This window comes from Tiliqua scincoides, chromosome 5, assembly GCF_035046505.1.
Source record: "Tiliqua scincoides isolate rTilSci1 chromosome 5, rTilSci1.hap2, whole genome shotgun sequence".
NCBI classification, from domain to species: Eukaryota; Metazoa; Chordata; class Lepidosauria; order Squamata; family Scincidae; genus Tiliqua; species Tiliqua scincoides.
In genome coordinates this window covers 106283180-106304637 of record NC_089825.1, presented here as the reverse complement: position 1 = coordinate 106304637, position 21458 = coordinate 106283180, and the positions used below count along the sequence as shown (strand labels likewise).

Below are 21458 nucleotides of genomic sequence, written 5' to 3'. Positions count from 1 at the left end.
ACTCACAAGTAAAAGCGCAATAAGGCCCGGTTTCACTTTCTATAGGACTCCATACATTTTTTTGTTTCCATTTTTTTGGCCATAATGTTTGATGGAAAGGAGATATTTTACCCCAGTTTTTTCATTTTATTCTGCTGGAAATTCCGCATCCAACAATAAATAGCATGATGGGGTTATTTGTAACCTCTGTGATGTTAGCGATGTTGGGTTATTTGTGGTGTTCCCCCCCACAAGTCTAGTACCTGGGATGGATCTCTCCTGCCCCTACTAGCTACGCCACTGACCCCACCCACTAGTAGAGGATATAGAAATGTTTCCATGTTCTTGCCCTTCCTTTCCCAAAGTGTATCCTACTACCAATGATGAACGGTTTGGGGCAGTTGATTGCAATATCAAACATCCCTGCTTGTAAGATTGCATGCAGGATTGGGTTGAATCCAGTTCTTCTCTGGGGTTAATCTTGCTTGCTCAGTCTGGCATGGATAAGATGTTCTGCAGCTTGTGTGTGTGTGAAACTAATGACAATTATCTGTGATCAGAACTTTCTCATTCTCATGTGATATTCATTGCAGGATACTGAACAAAAATTATCAGCATGTCCTATCTTTGATGTTTACCATTCATGAGATCAACAACAATCCCAAGCTCTTGCCAAACAACACCTTGGGGTTCCACATCTATGACAACATGTTTGATTCAGCCATCACTTATGAGACCTTGTTCAACCTCTTGTTCAAAGACCAGCGGACCACATCCCAAGACTCCTTCTTGTTTATACCCAATTACAAGTGTGGCAGAAGCAGTGATGTGATTTCAGTCTTTGGGGGGTACACCTCAGACAGTGCCATGCAGATGGCCACCATCCTGAGTCCATACAGGATTCCACAAGTATGTCCATGAGTACTTTGAATCCCTTTGCTGTTATGTTTTCATCGGATGCAATTTTCTTATATTTACCTGCACATTTTTTGCAGTACAGAGTGGGGCATGATTTCAGCATGCAGAAGGTAAGAGGGGGTCTTCTTAGGGTGACATTTGTCCACTTGCCCCAGGATAGACCCAGCAGCTGCAATGGGTTAACTTGAACCTGTGCCAGCAATACCACTGGCTGAAATCCAGTGGATCAGTCCAGTCAAAGGGTTAGGATACAGTATGTGCCGGCGGTGCTGAACATACCCCCTTCTTAGTCTGATCCAACCATTCCCCATTCCCATCTCCTCAACACCTCCTCCCTGCCCTTCCCCACCTTGCACTGAACATACATGATCCAGGGAACATCCTAACAGCTGTGAGAAAGCTCCAACCATCCCGCTAGCACATCAGCTCTCTGTGCTGTCACAAAGCACTTTATGGCAATTTCATGACACTGTGCACCAGTGGAACATGACAAACGTGGGCGCAATCCTCTCCTGCGTTGGAACAGGCAAACCAGGAGGCTTGCACTGTATCCAGCACAGGATAGTGACCATAAACAGTTCAGCCAGAGTGAAGGGGAAACAGTTCCCCTTACCTCCGAGTAACAGCTGCTGGCCGCTATGGGTCTCTTTGGATTTGTGCCACCTCAACAGGTAGTTCAAGTCCGAGGAGAGCGGAGCAGCTTGAAGCTGCTCCTTTCTCCCTGGGAACATGGATTGGTATCTGGCATAATGGGATCCACCTCCCACTCCCTGCCCGCCCACCTCCAGGGCCACCCACCACCCGCCCTTTCCCCCCGCCCAGGGACACCTTCCCCTGCCTTCCTTTTGTGCTCGCGTCGGCCCAAACTTAGGGCATGTTTGCGACCCTCCTGGGCTGGCGCAAGGGACTTGTGCCAGCCCAAATATTGTGCCAGCTAAGTATTAGCACTTAGTGTTAGCTGAATATCTGTTTGTAGTAAACATGGAATTTCTCAAAATTCTAATCAGGTTCATTCCATTCATTAGTTCACTCACAATGCACATGAGGCCATGTTCAGTGATAAAAGAATGTTCTCTTCTTCCTACATCATGGCACCGATGGAGACCCTTCAGCACGTGGGGATTGTCCAGCTGCTCCTGCATTTCAGGTGGACCTGGATTGGCCTCATTGTTGCAGATGATGATGACGGAGAAAGCTTCCTGAGGAAAATGATTCCTCTGCTTGCCCAGAATAGCATTTGCACTTCTCTCTTGTTAAGAACTCAAGAAATGGAAGTCACATATTTTTCTGATGACTTTGAAACTATAAGGTTAGAACTTTTATCAACTGAAGCAAATGTGATTGTTGTCAATGGGAATTTTCAGTCGCTTTATTCCCTAATGGTCACCTTAGATCGCCTAGAATTCTTTTCGAAGATTGAAATAGGGAAGGTTTGGATCACAACGTCCAAGTGGGATTTCACTCTTGGAATCAGTTATGGTGGCTTCTGTACAAAAACGTTCCACGGTGCTTTGTCTTTCTCAGTCCAGACAAACTCAGTTCCAGGATTCCAGGAATTTCTCCAGCATGTGAAGTCTGATGAACCTCTGATGCATTTTCTCTGTGTGTTTTGGCACTACGCATTCAATTGTATACCACCCAGTTTAACGTATAAGAATCTGGATGGAAAAAAGTGCACAGGAGAGGAGAAGTTGGAAAACCTGCCTATCACAATGTTTGAGATGAATATGGGTGAAGAGAGTTACAGTATCTACAATGCTGTCTATGCAACAGCACATGCTCTACACTTGTCACATTTATTCAGGGAAAGGAGACCAGGGGCTAGAAGAAACTTCAAGTATATGAACATTCAGAAGTGGCAGGTACGGTATCCACTTGAAAGAACTCTTAGTGTGGGTGAAATGAGTCCAGAGGACTGAACGGGGATAATGTCAAGAGACTGTCAAGAAGCTCATTGGAGATGGGTGAGTATGGGTGAGATGCAGCCACAATGTTCTCTGGTAAGCTGATAGGAAGGTAAAGGATCTCTGTTTCTTTGCTCTTTTCCTGTAACTTAGAGGTCCACAGTAGGATATTTGCATATGAGCCAACAGTTACGTGAACCCACTGATAGAATGGAAAGCATTTCTCAGGGTTTGTATCTGTGGATTTCATTGTCTCCATTATAGCACCTTTGCAAGTGGCCATGGGTTGTATCCAAAGCAGGATTAATTATGACGAAGTTCACTGAAATTGCGGCACTTACATTCATATAACAAAGGGCGCAATCCTAACTATGCCCTATGCCGGCCCGGTCAGGGAGGGTTGCAAACGTTCCATAAAGCACGTTTACGCCTCCTCGGGAGGAAGCCAGACCAGCGCTCTGAGAAGCACTAGCCTGCGGAGGCTGACGGAAGCCTCTGCGCCAGCTTCCCCCAGCACAAAAGGTAGGCGGGGTTGGGAAGGAGGAGGGACGAGGCATTCCTAGGCAGGGGGAGGGAGGGCAATGGTCGGCCCTGGGGGAAGGCGGGCAGAGAAGGGGAGGCGGGGCTTGGATCTGGAAGTTAAGCTGTATCCCAACCCCCGTCCCCAGGGAGAACGGAGCGGCCTCAAGCTCTTCTGCACTCCTCGGACTTTTGCCACCTCAGGAGGTGGCGCAAGTTTCAGGAGACACATTGGGGCCAGCAACCCTTACACAGATGTAAGGGGAAGAGTTTGACCTTGCTTCTGACTAAGCCGCTGCTGACCACAATCTTGTGCTGGATACTTCACAAGCCTCCTGTGTTGCCTGTTCCAGCGCAAGTTAGGATTGTGCCCTAAGGCTGCAATCCTATACACCAGAGGTTCTCAAAATTTGGCATTGCAACACCTGAGCCCGAGAATTTCTGAGCCTGTCATTCTTAAAATATGGGGTCATCAGCGCTATTTTCAGAATTACGGAGGCCCTCAGATGTCCTCTAGAGGGTGGGGAAAACCTATAGGACACTATGCAAGCCTCCCTGCACCTTTGAATGGCTGAAAAGCTCGCATGACCAACTTCCGGTTTCGCGGAAACTTCTTTCCAGTTTACGAACCGCTGATATACACCTTTATCTGGGAATAAGTCCCACTGAAGTAAATGAGACTTGTAGAAATGCATAGGCTGTTTCATTATTCCAGGGGTACTCAGTCATAACTAATCTGCAAACTTGCTGAGTGGAAGGTGATGGCAGCCACCTATAGCATAGCCTTTTGCACATCATGACTGACTGTAAAATGTGTGTCCAAGACACAACCGTAGAGTGAAGAATAGGATTAAGACTCCACTTTGGTGACACTCAATTGTATGTCTGAATCTAGCTGAATTATTTTCTGGAAAACATCAACTTTAACAATGGTGCTGGCCATGAAGTCTTCTTTAAGAATGGGGAGTTGCAGACCACGTATGACGTCATCAACTGGGTCACTTTCCCGAACCAGACCTTCCTTAAGATTCAGGTTGGAACAATTTCACTGAATCAAGAGTTGCTCATCAATGAAGATGCCATTGTGTGGCACAGCAGATTCAAGCAGGTGGGAATGAACCTCATAGCATGCAGAAAACAAGTACAAAGTACCAAGGTCCAGAAGGAACGTGAGTGAGCCAGCTGGCCACATACTGGACACCCGAGCACCTTGCCCTCCTCCAGTTTGTAAGAGAGCCACAAGGCAAGTTGGTCCGGGGTAATTTGTACCAAAGGCTAAATAAACTCAGCCTGTACTTACCAGATCACGTTATTGTAATCAAGTAAAATCTGTGATTATCCCTTGTTAAAATCCAGCAATTTGTGTCATGTTACTAAGTAGAAATAGTACTAAAGAAAAGAGTTAGGCTGTAATCCTATACAAACATACCTGAGAGTAAGTCCCTCTGAATACAATTGGACTTAGTTCAGAGTAAACTGGTATAGGATTGCATAGTTAGAGTGCAATCCTAACTTATCTTTAAGCCAACGAAAGTCCTCTGCGCCAGCCTGCAAGTTTTGCAAATGTGCTATAAAGCACATGCGTGATGACTCATGCTAGCCAATGTGTGTTAGCCTCCCGGAACTGAATCCCAACTGGGCAGGGGTAGGTTTGTGCCACCCTAGGATAACCATCATGGGGGGTTTGAGAGGGTGACAGGAGATTGGTATGGGGGCATTCCATGGTGGGGAAGCATGGAGCGGTCAGTGGACCGGGCACAGGAGGAGGAGGGTGGGACTGACCTGGAAACCTAGGCTGGATCCTAACCTCCTCCTTGCAAGCCCAGCATTACAGCTGGCTGCACAAATCTGCATCAGTGATTTTGATGGCGCAGATCCAAGTAGGCCCATAGGGTTGACTGCCAGGCTACATGGGTTAAGGGGGGATAAATCCCCTTACTCCAAGTTGTGCAGCAACCACCACCTACCCAATACTGGATACAACACAGGCCAGTAGACCTGCCTGTTCCAATGCAGGATAGGATTGGCTTGCCCATCACTTCAATGGGAATTATCCAATTGTCCCTACTGCCTAGAAATGTGGCCGAGTTCAAGGACTTCCTTAAATATCAGATTTGGCTTTGGTAAAATGTGTAGGGTGTTAGAATTTCTCAAACCTCTTCTGCATCTACACGTTTAATTTAGCTAGCGAATTCTTAATGATTATAAATGTTCATGTCTAGTTCCTGATAAAACATGCCTTAAATAAAATTTTGAAGTGACATCTTCAACTCTTGAGAAGGTGAGTGCCATTTTCTTATAGCTTTATTTTGCTCATGCTCAGAGAGCACTGGAGTTTCAGCAGTGAATTCAGTTTTTGGAATATTTAACACATATTATGCATGAATCTGAAATAAGAAAAAAAACCATCTTCATTCAGAATTTTTAAAGATAATGTAATCTTAAATCAAGTTTGAGCAAATATGGGAAACCTATCCATTTGGTTAACTTTTACATTACATTTGGTGGGTTTCTGCTTATTGCAAAAAGACTAAAAGTTCAACTGGAATTTCTCCTGTCCAACACTGCAAAATTTTGGAAGTAGACTTCAAAATGAAGTCAGTGCAGCAGAAATTTAAAGTATTAGTCAGAATTTAGCAGAGGCTTTTCTGAAAATTTCCTGCAATATGTTTGATTATTAGATGCCCAATTCTACATGTGTTGAAAGCTGCCATCTTGGACACAGCAGGATAATTCAGGACGGGCAACCTGTTTGTTGCTACAGCTGTAGGCCCTGCTCAGAAGACATGATTTCAAACCAGACAGGTGAGTAGCATTACCCCATTTCCCCCCTGAAAATGTCTTCAGATATATGCGTACTATCACAGTTAAAGATAATATTGCTAAAATGAATTAATTTTTTCCAATCATATGGATAAAATGAATCTTGACATAGACATCAGTGGAGAAAAGGAATTCAGGACTGAGTTAAGCCAATTAATTTCAAGTCAGTTGAAACTGAATTCAATTAATTTTCCATTAATTTCTGTAGGACTTAGGGACCAACATATGGGCCATTCACAGTGGCAGAACTCTTGGTCTGCTGCTATCACTTCTGCTGTGGAACTGTAAAACATGTGGTGCTGTCATTCTGGTAAAAGGAGAAGTTCTGGCACCAGGGCTGCCTCCCCTGAATGCCAAATCACACACTTCTGAATGGAAGATGGGAGTTTGTTTGGCCCACATCTGGAACGCCCCACCTTAGTGGGGATTGATACCAAGCTGGAGCAGGGTGGGTCTGAAGGATGTTTAAGCAGCACACTCCCTGTTCACTTCCTCTTTGTTGCATGCTTGCAGGGAAATTCATTGAAATCTCCCCACTTGCCCTTGGAGCAGTCTGAGTTCAAGTGGTTGCCTTTTAGGGCCATTTCGGAGTTTTTCTGTTCACCGGATTGGCCACTGGTGGACAGATTTTTTTGCCTTCCTCTGGCTGTGGGTGCATTGGGTCTTTTTCTTGTAGCCTGAATAACCCCCTGGTCACTTTGCTTTTATAGGTAATGCGGGTTTGAAGGCATGAGCAAGGCCATTGGTGTGCTCCTTGAGGCCAGCAAAGGCAGAGCTAAACCTCTTTTCCGGACAAGATGGCTGTGCCCACTTGTTTCCACTGAACAGAACAACAAGATAACATTATGCATGGAGACAGCCATGTTTCCTAGCCCCAAGCTAGTTGGAAAGATTGCTAGCCTGGGAAATGGGCTAAACACATAAAAGGAACATTACCCTAGTGCTCTAGAAGGGGGAAAAATAGCTCTCTAGCACTTCTAGTGCTAGAAGCTAAGAAATGAACACAGCTTGAGCCCTGACCAAGTTCCATCACTGTCAATGGGATGTTATAATCACTAAGGGTCCAATCCTATCCCACATTTAGGTGGGTTTTAGGCACTTCATTAACTTGTCAGCAAAAAAGGGCCTGTCATTGATAAGATTAGCAAAGCAGTAAGTTTTAAGCGTTCCCCTAAATTCATGCTTTTCCTGTCTTTGTTTCTTTCCACCACCGCCCCCCCCCGTTACTCTGTATTGATGGTTGCTACAGGTTCTTGGCTTGGAAGGAGAGAAGGGGATTGAGTCAGGTACGCAGGCATCATCACAAAAGGCCCAATCCTATCCCACTTTCTAGTGCTGATGCAGCCATGCAAACATGGCATGTGATGCATCATTGGTGTGGGGAATGTCAGAGAGGCCTTGGTCCCTTACCTTGGACCTGCATTGTGTTTGCATTGGTGCTGGAAACTTGAATAGGATGGGGCTCAAATTTATGTACTTAGGTTGCAATAGTGCACGTACATACCAAGGAGTAACTACCACTGAAATCTAAGGGCCTAACTTCTGAGCAGAAATGCATAGAGCTACATTGTAACCCGGTGGGTATCTGCTGATCGGGCTGGGTTTACATTCCTTCTCATAGAAGTGTTAGGGTGCCTAAAAAGATTGCCTGCAAGAGTTATTGGCAGGCTGACACAGACATAACATCATAGCTATGTTAAAAAAACAGTACTATGTACATTAACAAAGTTATTAATATTTTATTTCTCACCTTCAGATGCAGTGCACTGTATGAAGTGCCCAGAAGATCAATATCCAAACAAGAACCAAGATCAATGTCTTCCTAAGGAAATCAGCTTCCTCTCCTACCAAGAATCTTTGGGGATCCTTTTGGTTTCCCTGGCTATTTCCTTGGCTGTGCTGACAGGGTTGGTGGTGCAAACGTTCCTGAAGAACTGGGAGACTCCCATTGTCAAAGCCAATAACCGGAACCTCACCTGCATCCTCCTCACCTCCATCCTGCTCTGCTACTTTTCCTCCCTCCTGTTCATTGGCAAACCAGGGAAAGTGACCTGCCTTCTCCGCCAAGCAACCTTTGGCACCATTTTCTCCATAGCGGTTTCTTGTGTGCTGGCAAAAACAATCCTCGTGGTTCTGGCCTTCATGGCTACAAAACCAGGCCACAGGATGAGAAAATGGCTAGGGCAAAATATGGCCAGCTCCATTGTTTTGTGCTGCTCTCTCATCCAAGTGAGCATTTGCACTGCCTGGCTGTCAACCTCTCCACCGTTTCCTGATGTTGACCTGCACTCCCAGATGGGACTCATCATTCTGGAATGCAATGAAGGTTCTGCCACCATGTTCTATTATGTTCTGAGCTATATGGGCTTTCTGGCCCTCATCAGCTTCACTGTCGCTTTCCTAGCCAGAAAATTGCCAGACACTTTCAATGAGGCCAAGTTCATCACCTTCAGCATGCTGGTCTTCTGCAGTGTTTGGATCTCCTTTATTCCAGGATATATGAGCACCAAGGGAAAGAACATAGTTGTGGTGGAAGTGTTTGCCATCTTAGCCTCCAACACGGGGCTCTTGGCTTGCATCTTTCTCCCCAAATGTTATATTATGCTTTTAAGGGCCGATCTGAACTTCAAGAAACTCAGAGAACAGGGAATGAATATTTGACACCCTTTAAAATGTTTTCTTCATTTCGCTACATTTATATGTTGGTATGCTCACATATGACTGAATGCCTTTCCAAAGCCCAATGGAAAACTTGCTCTGTTACGTGAAAATCATTTTTTCCTTTTAGGTGTGATTTTCTCTCTATATTTGGTTATGTACTATGGACTAAGTGTCCATACGTTTAACAATTCAAGTGTCCTACATTCAACAATCAGGTCAAGTCATAAACACAACATCCACCTCCCTGTGGTTACACATATAGGTATCTTAAATCCACCTCCCTATGAAGACGTCTGGCATCTTAAATCATTGTTTAAGTGTCTCCTATTTGTTGTATTGTTTTATCTCAATCACTGCTTAAGTACTGTATGCAAACTGGAACTGCCTTCTTGTGTTGATGATTCATGGTATTGTTTAAGCCAGCCACAGACCCCATTGAATTTTGCTGATAATTCTTTCAATGTTTTACACACTCGCAAGCACCCAGCAGGTAGTAAGGAAGCTTCAATCCAACTTAGCTCTGTTTTGAAAAAAAAAACCCTTTTTAAGAGAGGGATTCCATCCACATGCTCTCTCTCTGGCTCCCCGTCCAAGGACCAACACATCTGTGTTGAGTCAGAGGGTCCTCCACACAGGACTCCCCCCCCCATCCAACTGACCTACGGGACAGGTAACTATCTTGCGTCTGGAATTTTTTCCCTTCTTCCCCCCCTTTTTCTCCCCTTCTCTCCCCATCTTTAGTTAGCAACTGGGTTTGGCAGATCAGGGACCCCTAAAATCCTTCCCTACAACCTTTCCTCTTTCTAATTTCCTCAGATGCACCAAATACTCTTTACACGCAATCACCATGAAAGCTAGGTACACTGGATTCAAGCATTAGGACAAAGAAACATATACTTATCAATTTTCCATGTGCATTATGTTTACCTTTGTGGTTTTGTAATAAAACTATAATGTTTTATTAAAAGTTACCTTTCTCTCAGTCTCCTTTTTAAGGTAAAGGGAATTTCTCTGCATTACACTGTCTTGTTATCCAGCCTGCGATCCTGAGGTTCCAATAAGGGTAGTGTAATAATTCCCCCTAAACAAAACAGCCCTTTTGGTAACAGCTCCACTTAGAGACTGGCAAACCCCCGGCCAGCTTAGTTTGAGACAGTCACTTATGACAGTGTATTTTTCTCAAAGAATGAGAAATATCCTTTCATTCCCAAGGTCATTACACCCTTTAATACTCCAAAATTGTATCATTTGGAGTGCTATATGGCCACTCCCTTCCCTTTTCCTACAAGTAACCTGGGAGCAGCAACATGGGAAGACAAATAGAGAGAAGTGTAGTAATTATGCACAAGCGCTGGCCTTTGAAATGCTTTAGCATATTTGGCAACATAGCAGACACATCAGCTATGTACGCAAAGCACACTTTGCTAGCCTTGAGATATGCTAAGTCACTAAGCCCAGTGCCTGTAAACAACAGGATGTTAAGCCGTCATTGTTTAGGAATGCGTCTTGTGGTTAGCTAGGCCCAAGCTAGCTGTAACCAGTAGCTTATCAGTTTGTTTCATATGTTTTAAGACTCAATAAAAGCTTGGAGAAGGCTGGCCGGAGGCGAACTCTCTCTCGATCTCACTCCGTCCCGCTTCTAGCTCTCTTCCCCGGCATCTCTACATTTGAATCCTTGTCTGCGTCTCATTCATTGCTCTGACTTCCTGCTGCTCCAGTTCTAACTTTCAACCCTTCAGTGCTCTCTGCACTCCCTCAAGCAACAAGGCCCTAAGCCTTGTGTACTTCCCAAGTAGCGTAAAACTGCTACAGAGAAGCACCCAAACAGCAGCTAAAGGAAAAGAGGGTAAACTCCGGGAAGGTGCAAAATGATGTGGGATGTATTAGGACAATATAAAATGTTTTTACTAAATTATTTCATTAGGCATCTCTTCTTTGGGGATGTTGCAGAAGCAGAGCAAACCACAGCAATTATTCATCATCTCCAAGCAAGAAAAAAAACAGACTTGATTATGTATACTGACTTAGAGCCCGATAATGTTCTTCCCCACTGCTGATGAAGTCATGCCAAAAAGCCTTGTGATGTCCTACAGAGGGAGGAGCAGATTGGGTGGCATGAGAGACATAGGGGACAATACTTTCTCTTACCTCTCTATAAGCCCCTTGACTGGCAATAGGTTTGCTTTGACCTGTGCCAGCCCTTTAGCTGATGCAAGTCCGAGGAAAGAATGTGTGTGCTTGCTGCTCTCGGAGGGGATAGCATCTGGCACAGGTCACCCATACCAGGTGTCACTCCTCCTGCCTCCATCACACCCCTCCCACCTCTCCCACCAACCTACCCGGGCTGCTGCTGCACAAGCAGGCCATAAAACACGTTCTGCTTTCTGGGTACACTAGTTCTAGCAGTGGCCCATTGAACAGGACTGTTTTCCATCTTCATGCGCGGTGCCTTGGCAGATACAAGCCCCGGAGCTATGTGAAAATCTTCAGGAAGCTGTAGGAGATGGGAACTCCCATGAAGAATCCTTCACCAAGTGTAAACCAATAGGTTATTGATATAGCTCATTGGCGTTCTAGAACAGCAGCCTCCAAACTGGAAACCACTGTGTTCTGAAAAAGCACCCCCATCCCCAGCGGCGCTTACTGTTCTGCTGCGGTGCTAAGTTTCTTTCAAGCTGATCTGGACACAGGGAAACAGAATGGTAAGCACTGCCCCCCAAGGAGAGCTTTCTCCAAACTCCAGATCCAGCCCGCAGGTCGGGATTTGAAGCACCCTGTTCTAGAACCTGGGAGCTTTTGTATGCCTCTTTGCAATCAGATCCATATTGATGCTCCTCATGTCTTTTCATTCTCATATGAATGTGCAAACTACCCTACATTCAAAATTGCTGACTCCACACCTTGATTATTTATTCTTGTTGTGTTTATTTATTATTAATAATAATATAAGATATTTGGCTCTTCCTTTCTGCAAAAGCAGAATCCAAGGTGGCTAATGATATGTAAAATGTAATATTAAAATACAATATAAATAGTCAAATTGATGGATTGATCTTACTATGTAAACAGCATTGTGAATTACTTTTTGTTGAAAAAAGTATGTCTGGAAACATGTCTGCACAAGGCAGGCCACCATCAATGTGGCTACACTGCTGCATTGAGGAGAGTCCCATAGCCACGCTTAATGGAGGCCCCTGTGGGCCTGTATTCACAGCTGTTCCTGGACATCACTGAACATCCTGGCACTTTGTGGACCAATAATGTTGGACCAGAATTCAAGGCAGGGCTGATTCACATAGTTGTAGGCAGAGATTTGAAGTGTTAAGGAGTTCTGGGCATCCTCAGCACATCACTTGAGATCCTGTGAAATTTGGCACAAAACAACATTTGGCAATGAATTTCTGGTCTGATTCAGAGATGAACTGGTACTGGAATGCACCAGAATCTCACAGTGCTTTCAGTTTCTTCTGGCACTCCGGCACATACAGCACAGTTGAACAGATGAATGACATCATGACACTGAAATGTGCCAAGTACAGGTGTCCAAGAATACACAAACTGAGGGCTTGAACCTCCATGCTACGGTGCCACTCTTATGCGCTCCTGTACCATAGTGATGGCCATTCTGCAAGTGCCACAAAGCACTTTGCAACGGTCAAGCAGTAGTTGCTGACAGCGATGAGGCTGCTGTGGGTGGGTGCTGGCCTCTCACACCTATGGGAGAGGGTGCGGCCGCCAGATGGGGCCAGTAAGTGCAGCGCGGTGGTGTATTAGGCCATGAAGAAGGTGGGGGGTAGGTGGGAGGGGAAAAAACAAAGTGGGAGAGGGCAGCCTGGGAATGGGTCATGCCTGGAAGGGGGTAGGGATGGCGGCAGAGGCTGCTGACAGATCCAGTCCTCCTACGCAGGTCTCCTTGGTTCTGCACCTGCAATTGAGCTGGCACAGATCCAAATAGACACTTAGTGGCTACTGGGGCTCAACATGGGGTAAAGGAACAAAGGTTTCCTTATCCTGAAGCTCCCTTATCCTCCTCTGACAGCCTCTCTGCCTGCTGTATCACAGCATGGGGAGCCTGGATAGGATTGGGCTGCCTATATTTGTTCACACCCGCTGCAAGCCTGTCCACACTCACCTAGGAGTGAGCCCCATTGTCTATAAAGTAGACGTGCATAGGATTGGGCTCACCACCCCAAACTCTAGTCTGATAAAAGATTTGAGCCTGTTCAGTGCAGACAAGAAAGAGCTGGGAGGGAGGGGTAGGAGACATGTTTGGAACATATAAAAATATGCATGGAATGGATAGAGTGGATAGAGGGATGTCCTTTTCCCTACTGTACAACACCAGAACCAGGGGATCTCCACTGCAACTGAGTGACGGGAGAGTCAGGACAGACAAAACCTTTTTTCAACCCAGCACATAATGAATCTGTGGTTCTCCTTGCCACAGGATGTGTGATGACACCTGGCTGTTTAAATGTCTTTAAAAGGGAGTGGTTTAGGGAGGAACGTTCCATCACAGATGACACCTGAAGATGACTGTATATGCAACTTCCAGCTTTTAGCAGCAGCTGATCTCGGAATGCCAGATGCAAGGGAGTGGCAACAGAATAGGGGTATCTTGCTGGGCACCTAGAAGCACATGGTGGCCCACTGTGAGATACAGGAAACTGGACTAACGGGCCCCATCTAATCCAGCAGAACTCTTCCTCTGTTTTTCACCTCGGAGGCTTGTGTAGCGCAAAAGGTTAAATTTACTCTCTTGCTCCTACTACTGAGACACAGAAGACTCAGGAGACTTTGTCCTTGAAGTATAAAGATTCCAGAGTCAATAATGCCTCATCCACCTTTTCCCCAAAAACAGCTGGTGTGAAGATGTGAGTACTCTTTCAGCACTGTTCTCCAAAGAGAGATATGCTTGTTTGCTAGCAAGTGCAAGGTTGCAGTGCACACATGCTCTGATTATTAAATGGAATGGAACAGCTATGAACTGAAACCAGCAGTGAAGCAAGATGGTAATTAGATTATCCAGTTATATTATAAAGCAGTAATTGATGCTGACCTATGCCCAGTTCTGCACAAGAGCTTTGCTCTGGTATTATTCATGTTGAACTTAGAGGAGGTGCATGATTGCTGCTTTGCTCTTTGTGCACCATTACTCAGATCACATTTTGCATTTCACTTCCTTGTTGAACTGTTGTAGAAAAGGCTGCAAAATGCTGGGACATCTTCAGTTCAGAGAACCGGATGGAGACTGGACAAGGGCTCTGTCACAGCTTGGATTGCGCCTTGAGAGTATTTTCTTCTAGTAGATTGCCATGATTAGCATGTCATTTTTTTTCAGAGCCAAAACAGTTATTTGCTTTTCTCCTTTTTTATATTAGAATTCTATCATGCCTGTTTTCAGTGTTAAAGAAAATTTACTTCTCTTCTTTAATTGATATTACATGGTTGGCAACCTTCAGTCTCGAAAGACTATGGTATAAGCCTACAGCACCCAGTATTCCCAGGCGGTCTCCCATCCAATTATGTACTAACCAGGCCTGACCCTGATTAGCTTCCAAGATCAAATGAGATCAGGCATGTGCAGGGTTGATATTACATATTTTTCTGCCATTAAAAGAGGTTAGTATGATTTATTTTTTGTTCTCTAAAGTAATAGTCATTCCTTTGGTTGAAAATGTTACACTCTGTACTCTCTATAATTTATTGGAGGGTAGTTTTTGTTTGTTTTTACGAGTAATCTTTTCGACTAGTCCTAAGGCAACAATTGGCAGTCTCACTTTCACTCTAAATCAGTGTTTCTCAACCAGTGGTATGGGTACCACCAGTGATACTTGAGGTAGTGTCTGGTGGTACTCATGGGACCCCTGGAGACCAGGAACATGATGCAGCAAACAGCAGTAGGAGATTTGACTTGGTGTACAGAGCTCCTAAGCATGCTTTTCTGTGCTCAGAAAAGCCCTCCCATCCACCTGGAGCCTCTTCCTGGTCTTTGTGGTGTCACATCCTGTCTCCCAACACAGAAGTAACTGTCGATCATGTCATCACCAGTTACTTCTGGTGGTACTTCAAATAGGTGTGCCATGTGAAGTGGTACAGCAGAGGACCAATGTTGAGAAACACTGCTGTAGATGAATAAGACAAAGGGCACTGGGGTGCACCTCGGGCCGCTGTGAAGTTCCTCCTCTGCAGTAATGCTTGTGTTTCTCAGAGAGTAGAACTGATGGAGGCAGGGAGGATGAGTGTGAGGCAGTCGGGGAAAATAAATCTGGTGCTGATGCCCACCATGCCAGCCAGTATTGCACAAAACTGGCATCCAGGTAGACTCGTCCCATTGCTCAAGGATATGTGTTTGCCTTGGTTTTTTCCCCTTCTCTCTGATTTGGCTGCTTACTTCATATGGATTTGGGAAATCATCATATTTCAGGGCAGTCCCCCGTCCCCCCATCCCCAAAGAATAGCAGGTATTTTTTTCCATGTATGCGTTGGGCATGCCTTATACAAAATGCCTGGGACCAGAAGCATTTTGGACATTGCATTTATCTGTAGTATGGAATACTTGCATATACATAATGAGATATCTTGGGGATGGAGCCCAAGAAGTCTATATATAAAGATCATTTATGTTTCATATACCCCTTATATATGTAGCATGAAGGTAAACATATAAAATTTTTGAAATAATTTTTTTGCATGAATCGAGGTCTGTGCATGAAACATTTCTGAATTTATTGCTCTTGGCGTTTCTTTTAAAAGTCATGTTGGTGCTCAAAAATGTTCTGTATTTTGGAGTAGTCCATATTTTGGAATTCCAGATAAGGAATGCCCAACCTGTATGACTTTCCTCAGCATTGTATCTCTTCTGTCTTAGAGTTACCTAGGAAACAACCTTAGACAACTTGTCCATTAGCCACCCAGTATAGATGAGGTTATTGCTACCTAAGGTTCCAGATGAGTGCTTTTCCTAACCCTGCCTGATGATGTCAGGAACCCTACCAGTGAATATCTGCATAAAAAGGATGTGCTGTTTCACTGGAATCAATGCTACAGAAACATCTTAGGGCCTGAGCCTAACTGGCCCCTGGGTCAGCACAAGTCACATGCATGAGCCAGGAGGTGTGGCAAAAATGCTGTCAGAAACTTTTGCACCACGGGGAGAGAAGGGAGGCCTGGTGCATGGATATGTGCCCATCTCTGGAGGCCCCACAGAACCAGCGCAATGGTATGTGCGCGTTGGCCAAGTCAGTCCAGTTTGGGGACTTTGGGAGGGTAGAGGTAAGGCAGAACAGAGCTGTTCCGAATCTGGGGGAGGGCAAGAAGGGGTAGGGCCTATGGGTGGGCCTGGATCAAATGGAGGATGGGGTCCAGATCCAGCACTTGGGTTGGATCTTAACCCCAGTCCCAGGCAACAGGGTGCAGCAATAGGTTGCTTGAATCTGCGCCACATCTATAGGTGAAGCAGATTCAAGTAGATCCATTGGGACTGCTGCTGCATTCCCTGGGGTAAGGGGAATGACTTCCCTTTGCCCCAGGCTGAGCTGCAGGCAGCTGCAACACTGCACATAAAATGGGGTAGGCCAGGGATCCTGCCCGTTCCGGCGTGGGTTAGGATTGGGCTGCCTGTGTCATATCTCTTCTCTCCATTCTCTTCACAGTATAAGAAATGGAAAACCAAACAAGCATCACAGAATTCCTTCTTCTGGGATTTTCAGATCTTCGTGAGCTACAGATTCTACATGTCCTGGTCTTTCTCTCCATGTACCTCGCAGCCCTGATTGGCAATTTTCTCGTTATTTGCATAGTAGTCTAGAATCGGCATCTTCACAGCCCCATGTATTTCTTCCTGGTGAAACTCTCCTTTCTAGATGCTGGCTACATTTCAACCACGGTTCCGAAATCCATGGCCAACTCCATTGTCAACGATAAACAGATTTCCTACTCTGGGTACGTCACCCAGGTTTTCTTCATTGCCACATTTGCAATCACCGAGCCACGTATCCTCACTGTCATGGCTTACGACCACTATGTTGCCATCTGTCATCCTTTACAGTACAGCGTGATCATGAACCGGAACGCCTGCTTTCAAATGGCCGCGGCTTCTTGGCTCAGCAGCGCAATCAACGCCGCAGTGTATACCGCAAACACATTCAGCTTACGTTTCTGCTCATCCAACATCGTTCGACAATTTTTTTGTGACATCCCTCAGTTGCTGAAGATCTCTTGCTCAGATACAAGTGCCATGATCTGGAACCTTCTTGCTGTGACAGTCATTGTGGGTTCTTTTTGCTTTGGGTTCGTATTTTTTTCATATGGTTATATCTTCTCTGCTGTGTTCAAGATTCAGTCAGTTCAGGCCAGGCATAAGACCTTCTTGACATGCATCCCCCACATGACCGTCTTCAGCTTATTTCTGACCACAGGCATTTTCAGTTACCTTCGGCCCAGATCTTTGTCCTCTGCCCCTGTGGATTTGCTGTCTGCTCTTCTGTATGCAGTTTTGCCACCACTTCTGAACCCTATCATTTATTGCCTGAGAAACAAAGATATCCAAATAGCCCAGTCAGAAATGTTCAAGAACACAGATAGATTTCATATGATGAACTGATGACCCATTTCTGAAAGCATTGGGCTGAAATCCTATACACACCTTCCTGAGAGTAAGCCCCATAATGAACAAAAGGGATCTTAATTCTGAGTAGACGTACATAGGATTGTACTATTGAGGTCTCCGACGTCCATAGCTCAAGTAGCTAATGATGTTGTGAATTTTCTTCTAGGACTGTAGTGCATCAGACTGCAAGTGAGAAGCCACACAGAATGCACCACCTTGTTAAAGGCAATCTCACAATATATATAAAACTGGATATTTGAAAAAGGGTAGTTTATGACTTATATATATATATATATATATATATATATATATATATATATATATATATATATATATATATATATATATATAAAACTGGATATTTAAAAAAGGGTAACTTATGACTTATGATATGTCTATTTCTATAGACTTATGTCTATAGACTTATGCCAATTTCATAGATATTTATGTTATACCTGCCCAATGTGAGGCAGAATGCCCATGCTGTCTATCCTTATATCTTATAAGATTATGAGCGCAATCCTAACCAGCTTTCCAGCACTGGCATGACTGTGCCAGTGGAGCATGTGCAGCATCCTGCAGTTGGGGGGGGGCGGAAGTTATGGAGGCCTCCTCAAAGTAAGGGAATGTTTATCATTTACACTGGGTCTGCATCAGTGCTGGAAAGTTGGAAAGGATTGGGTCTCTTAGTACCTGATTGCAGAGGCACAAAAAAGCTCCTGACAGAAAAGCTGAGCTATGCTGTTAACCTTTCCGTTTCCTCATGGAAATGTGGGTTCTTGGGTCTTCCACCACCTGGTGCTTCTGAGGACATTTGCATGGGTCTCTGAGGCTTGTGGTTGCCAAGGCACTTGACTTGAAGAGTGAAAACGGCCCCTTCATTTGGCCCATAAACTTGCATGTAAGCAACACTCAAAATGGAGGTGGGTTATCTTCAAAGGGGGGGTGTGGTCTCTTGTAAAAGGACCTTGCTGCTGGAAAGTTGGTTAGGATTGTACCCTATATCATTTTCTATACTCCTGCTAACTGGGCAGAGAGGCACCTTTAAAAATATGCTCATCTTATGTTTAGCAGAGGGAGAGCAACTTTCCCTCTTCCACAAGTCCAAGAAGCCCTATGTAGGACTTGTAGGCCAGGGTCAGGGGTTAGGATACAACAGTGGCCTTCTCCACTGATTCCACGCAATCCTGTTTCACCCCATTCCACCCTCCCCCACCCAGAAATGCCCCCTCGTTACATCTTTCCACCCTTCTCCTGCTCAGTGCCGCACTGACCTCCCCCAGCAGCCGGGGTCTGGATGGAGCTCCTGCAGGCCAGCGCAGGCCTTCCCACCAGTGCTGCTTACCCATGAATCTTTGCATATGGACTTTATGGCAGGTTTGCCGTGGCTAGCACCAGTATAGCAACTACTGCACGGGCACCAGTAATGAGATATATGATTGTGGGTAATGCTGGAGGTCGGCGTCGACAGCCAGAAGAACTCTGAGACGTAGAGCCCAGTGCTGCATCCCAGAACTCATGTTCCGGTGGCAGAGCATGCCTTACAGCCGCTGGAAATGGCAACAGACCGTTTGACTCATGCTCCTCATCAAAGCCAGCATTAGGCGGCTGCAGACATGCACCAGTGACCCCAGGAAGGCTGTGGTGCCAGAACACCATGCAGGGGGTGGGCAGAAAGTGACAGGGAGAGGGAGAAAGGGGTGCAGTTTAGGGCAGGGAGGGGTGTGTGTTGAGGCTGGGATGGGGACAGTACCAGCAACACGAGAACTCGTAATCTCCTTTCCCCCACAAACCAGTTCAGCCAGCGAAGGATTATCCTGAGCATGGGAACAAATGACTAACCCCCTCCCTCCCCCCCCAGCAGGATGCAGCATGCATACTGTGGCTGAGTAACATTATTTTCAGGAGACTTGAGAATTTCTGCAACCATTTTAAAGTCAGCTTCTTGCTGCTGGTTGGCAGTGACCACCCCCCTCCCTGTGTGTGTGTGGGGGGGGGGGGTGAGGAGGGTGGATAGTGCTGTTTATGTCATGTTCCAAGCACCCACAGAGATGGTAGGCAGGGGGTGTAAATATAAGGCCCACGGGCCAAGTGTGGCCTCCAGAAGCCATTTCTCCAGTCCCCGTTATAATTGAGGCCTCTCAGAATAATTGGGCTCTCTCATATTTTGACAATATGAACGAGATTTTTCTCTTCTGTCATTTGAAGCTAATGAGTTTCTATGTGAGAACAAAGTGTTCTTTTCTGGCCATCATCTGCTTAATGATGTCACTTCCAGCCCTCAGCAGGCAGCATGAATGCAGACTTTGGCCCTCTGTATGAAATTTGACATCCCTGTGGCAGGCCTTTTTAAAGGGGTTGGTAGTTATGGCCACTAAGCATTTTACTCCCTCAAAATCATGGTGTAAATCCTGCAACATCATGATGTCATGTCACCTTCCTATACTGCATTTTAGGAGTGTAGACTTAAAAAAATGTGTAACCAGCAAGGACACCAGCTGTGAGCTGAACAATAGACGAAGCAGGCCGTGTCACACATCCCATGTCGTTTGCTCTAAACCAGGTCACAAAGCCTCACTTGCAAGGTAGCGGCAACCTTTCAAAGCCTGCCACATACAGGAACAAAAACGGCTCAAAGTTCATTCCCATTTATTTTACATGATTATCCACATCCACTACATAAGGTGGGGGAGGGATTGGGTCCCGGGAGAGGGGCAAGATTGGTGGTGGGTTCAAAATATCATATGTAATGTATGTACTTACTTGCTTGCTTGCTTACTTATTGGGGTTGTGGCAAGAAAATGATTGACGAGCACCGCTCTAAACTTTTAAAAATGACAATAGGATATACCGAGAGTTGCATTTCAATTTATGGCCCAATCTATTGGACAGAAATTTTTGTCCTTTTTCATCTCACAGCACTCTGACAAGACACTAAAATTGTCCAGACACACTATCAGTTTCTTAATCATTTAAAAAAGTGATTGTTGATAAAGAAACAACAAAACAAAATGCATTAGCGCAATCTGAAATGGAAAAACACATCCGACTCAAACAGCAGCTGACTGAAGAATGGCACAGGTTCTGCCCTCCCTCTCACTCCCCCAATGGCCCAATGAGCTTCCTCCAAACGCTCACAGGACATCTGTGGACCATTCATGGTGCACCACTGTGATACAGCACAGTGGTTGACAATTTCTGCTATTGGACCTTGCTGCCAGGGGAACTCACATTCCACGGTGGCTACTGCTGCAAAGCATGCTCCAGCAATGCCAAGGTAGCGCTCTGCCTAAGGACTGGTAGGAAGACCAGAGCCTTCCTGCCTGCATTGATATTCCAGGAGGACTCACTGAAGCAGGAAAGATGGCAGGGCAGGCAGGAAGGCGGAGGGGAGAGCAAGGCAATTACCTGATTTCTGAAATCAGGAGGTTGCACATATACATCATGGTGTGTAACCCGTGATTAATTTTCCCTCTTCAAAATTGTCCAATCCATAAGAACAGCCCCGCTGGATCAGGCCATAGGCCCACCTAGTCCAGGTTCCTGTATCTCACAGTGACCCACCAATGCCCCCGGGAGCACACAAGAGACCTGCATCCTGGTGCCCTCCCCTGCATCTGACATTCTGAGGTGCCCTACTTTGTGGGCTTTTTGTCCACAAAAGTGAGAATCTTTGAACCTTGAGCCCAGTTATGGAGAACGTCAAATTGGCATTTAAGACCACCTCAAACCTACACTGAAATTTCACTTCAGGCAAAATTCATTCAAGCAATAGAAACTACCAGTGTTGTTGGGGTGGGGGGGGGGGGAGAGATCCATTTCATTTTCCCTGCAAACAGTGGCATATATATCCCACCCATCTAAACAAAAAAATAAAAATAAAAGGACTTAGACCGGGGCTAAACTGCTGCAGAAGCTGCCTGAAAGGCTTGTGTTGAGAGTCAAGTTCACAAGTGAATGGAGAAGGGATCCGCTGCATTCCGTATCCATGTGCTGCTCCCTGCGGCCAGAGATTACCAGACACAATGGAGGACAGAGTGCGT

General features: G+C 45.5%; 1 protein-coding gene and 1 pseudogene across 1 annotated transcript; both read left to right on the top strand.

The window, feature by feature from the left end:
• Positions 1-609: 609 nt before the first annotated feature.
• Positions 610-8804, top strand: LOC136652953 (vomeronasal type-2 receptor 26-like). The gene is made up of 5 exons (XM_066629876.1): positions 610-888; positions 3470-3577; positions 4216-4353; positions 7393-7429; positions 7900-8804. Exons 1-5 carry the CDS (start codon positions 610-612, stop codon positions 8802-8804), a joined length of 1467 nt encoding a protein of 488 aa, XP_066485973.1.
• A 7663-nt stretch (positions 8805-16467) lies between these two features.
• Positions 16468-17409, top strand: LOC136652952 (olfactory receptor 14A16-like; annotated as a pseudogene).
• The last annotated feature ends 4049 nt before the right edge of the window (positions 17410-21458 follow it).

Excerpts from the sequence above, each read along its gene's own strand:
- LOC136652953 (XM_066629876.1), top strand. The coding sequence starts at position 610 with ATGTTTACCATTCATGAGATCAACAACAATCCCAAGCTCTTGCCAAAC. Across the intron at positions 3,578-4,215 it reads CCAGCAACCCTTACACAGAT|CTGAATTATTTTCTGGAAAA; the intron begins GTAAGGGGAAGA and ends GTCTGAATCTAG. Across the intron at positions 4,354-7,392 it reads AGACCTTCCTTAAGATTCAG|GTTCTTGGCTTGGAAGGAGA; the intron begins GTTGGAACAATT and ends TGGTTGCTACAG.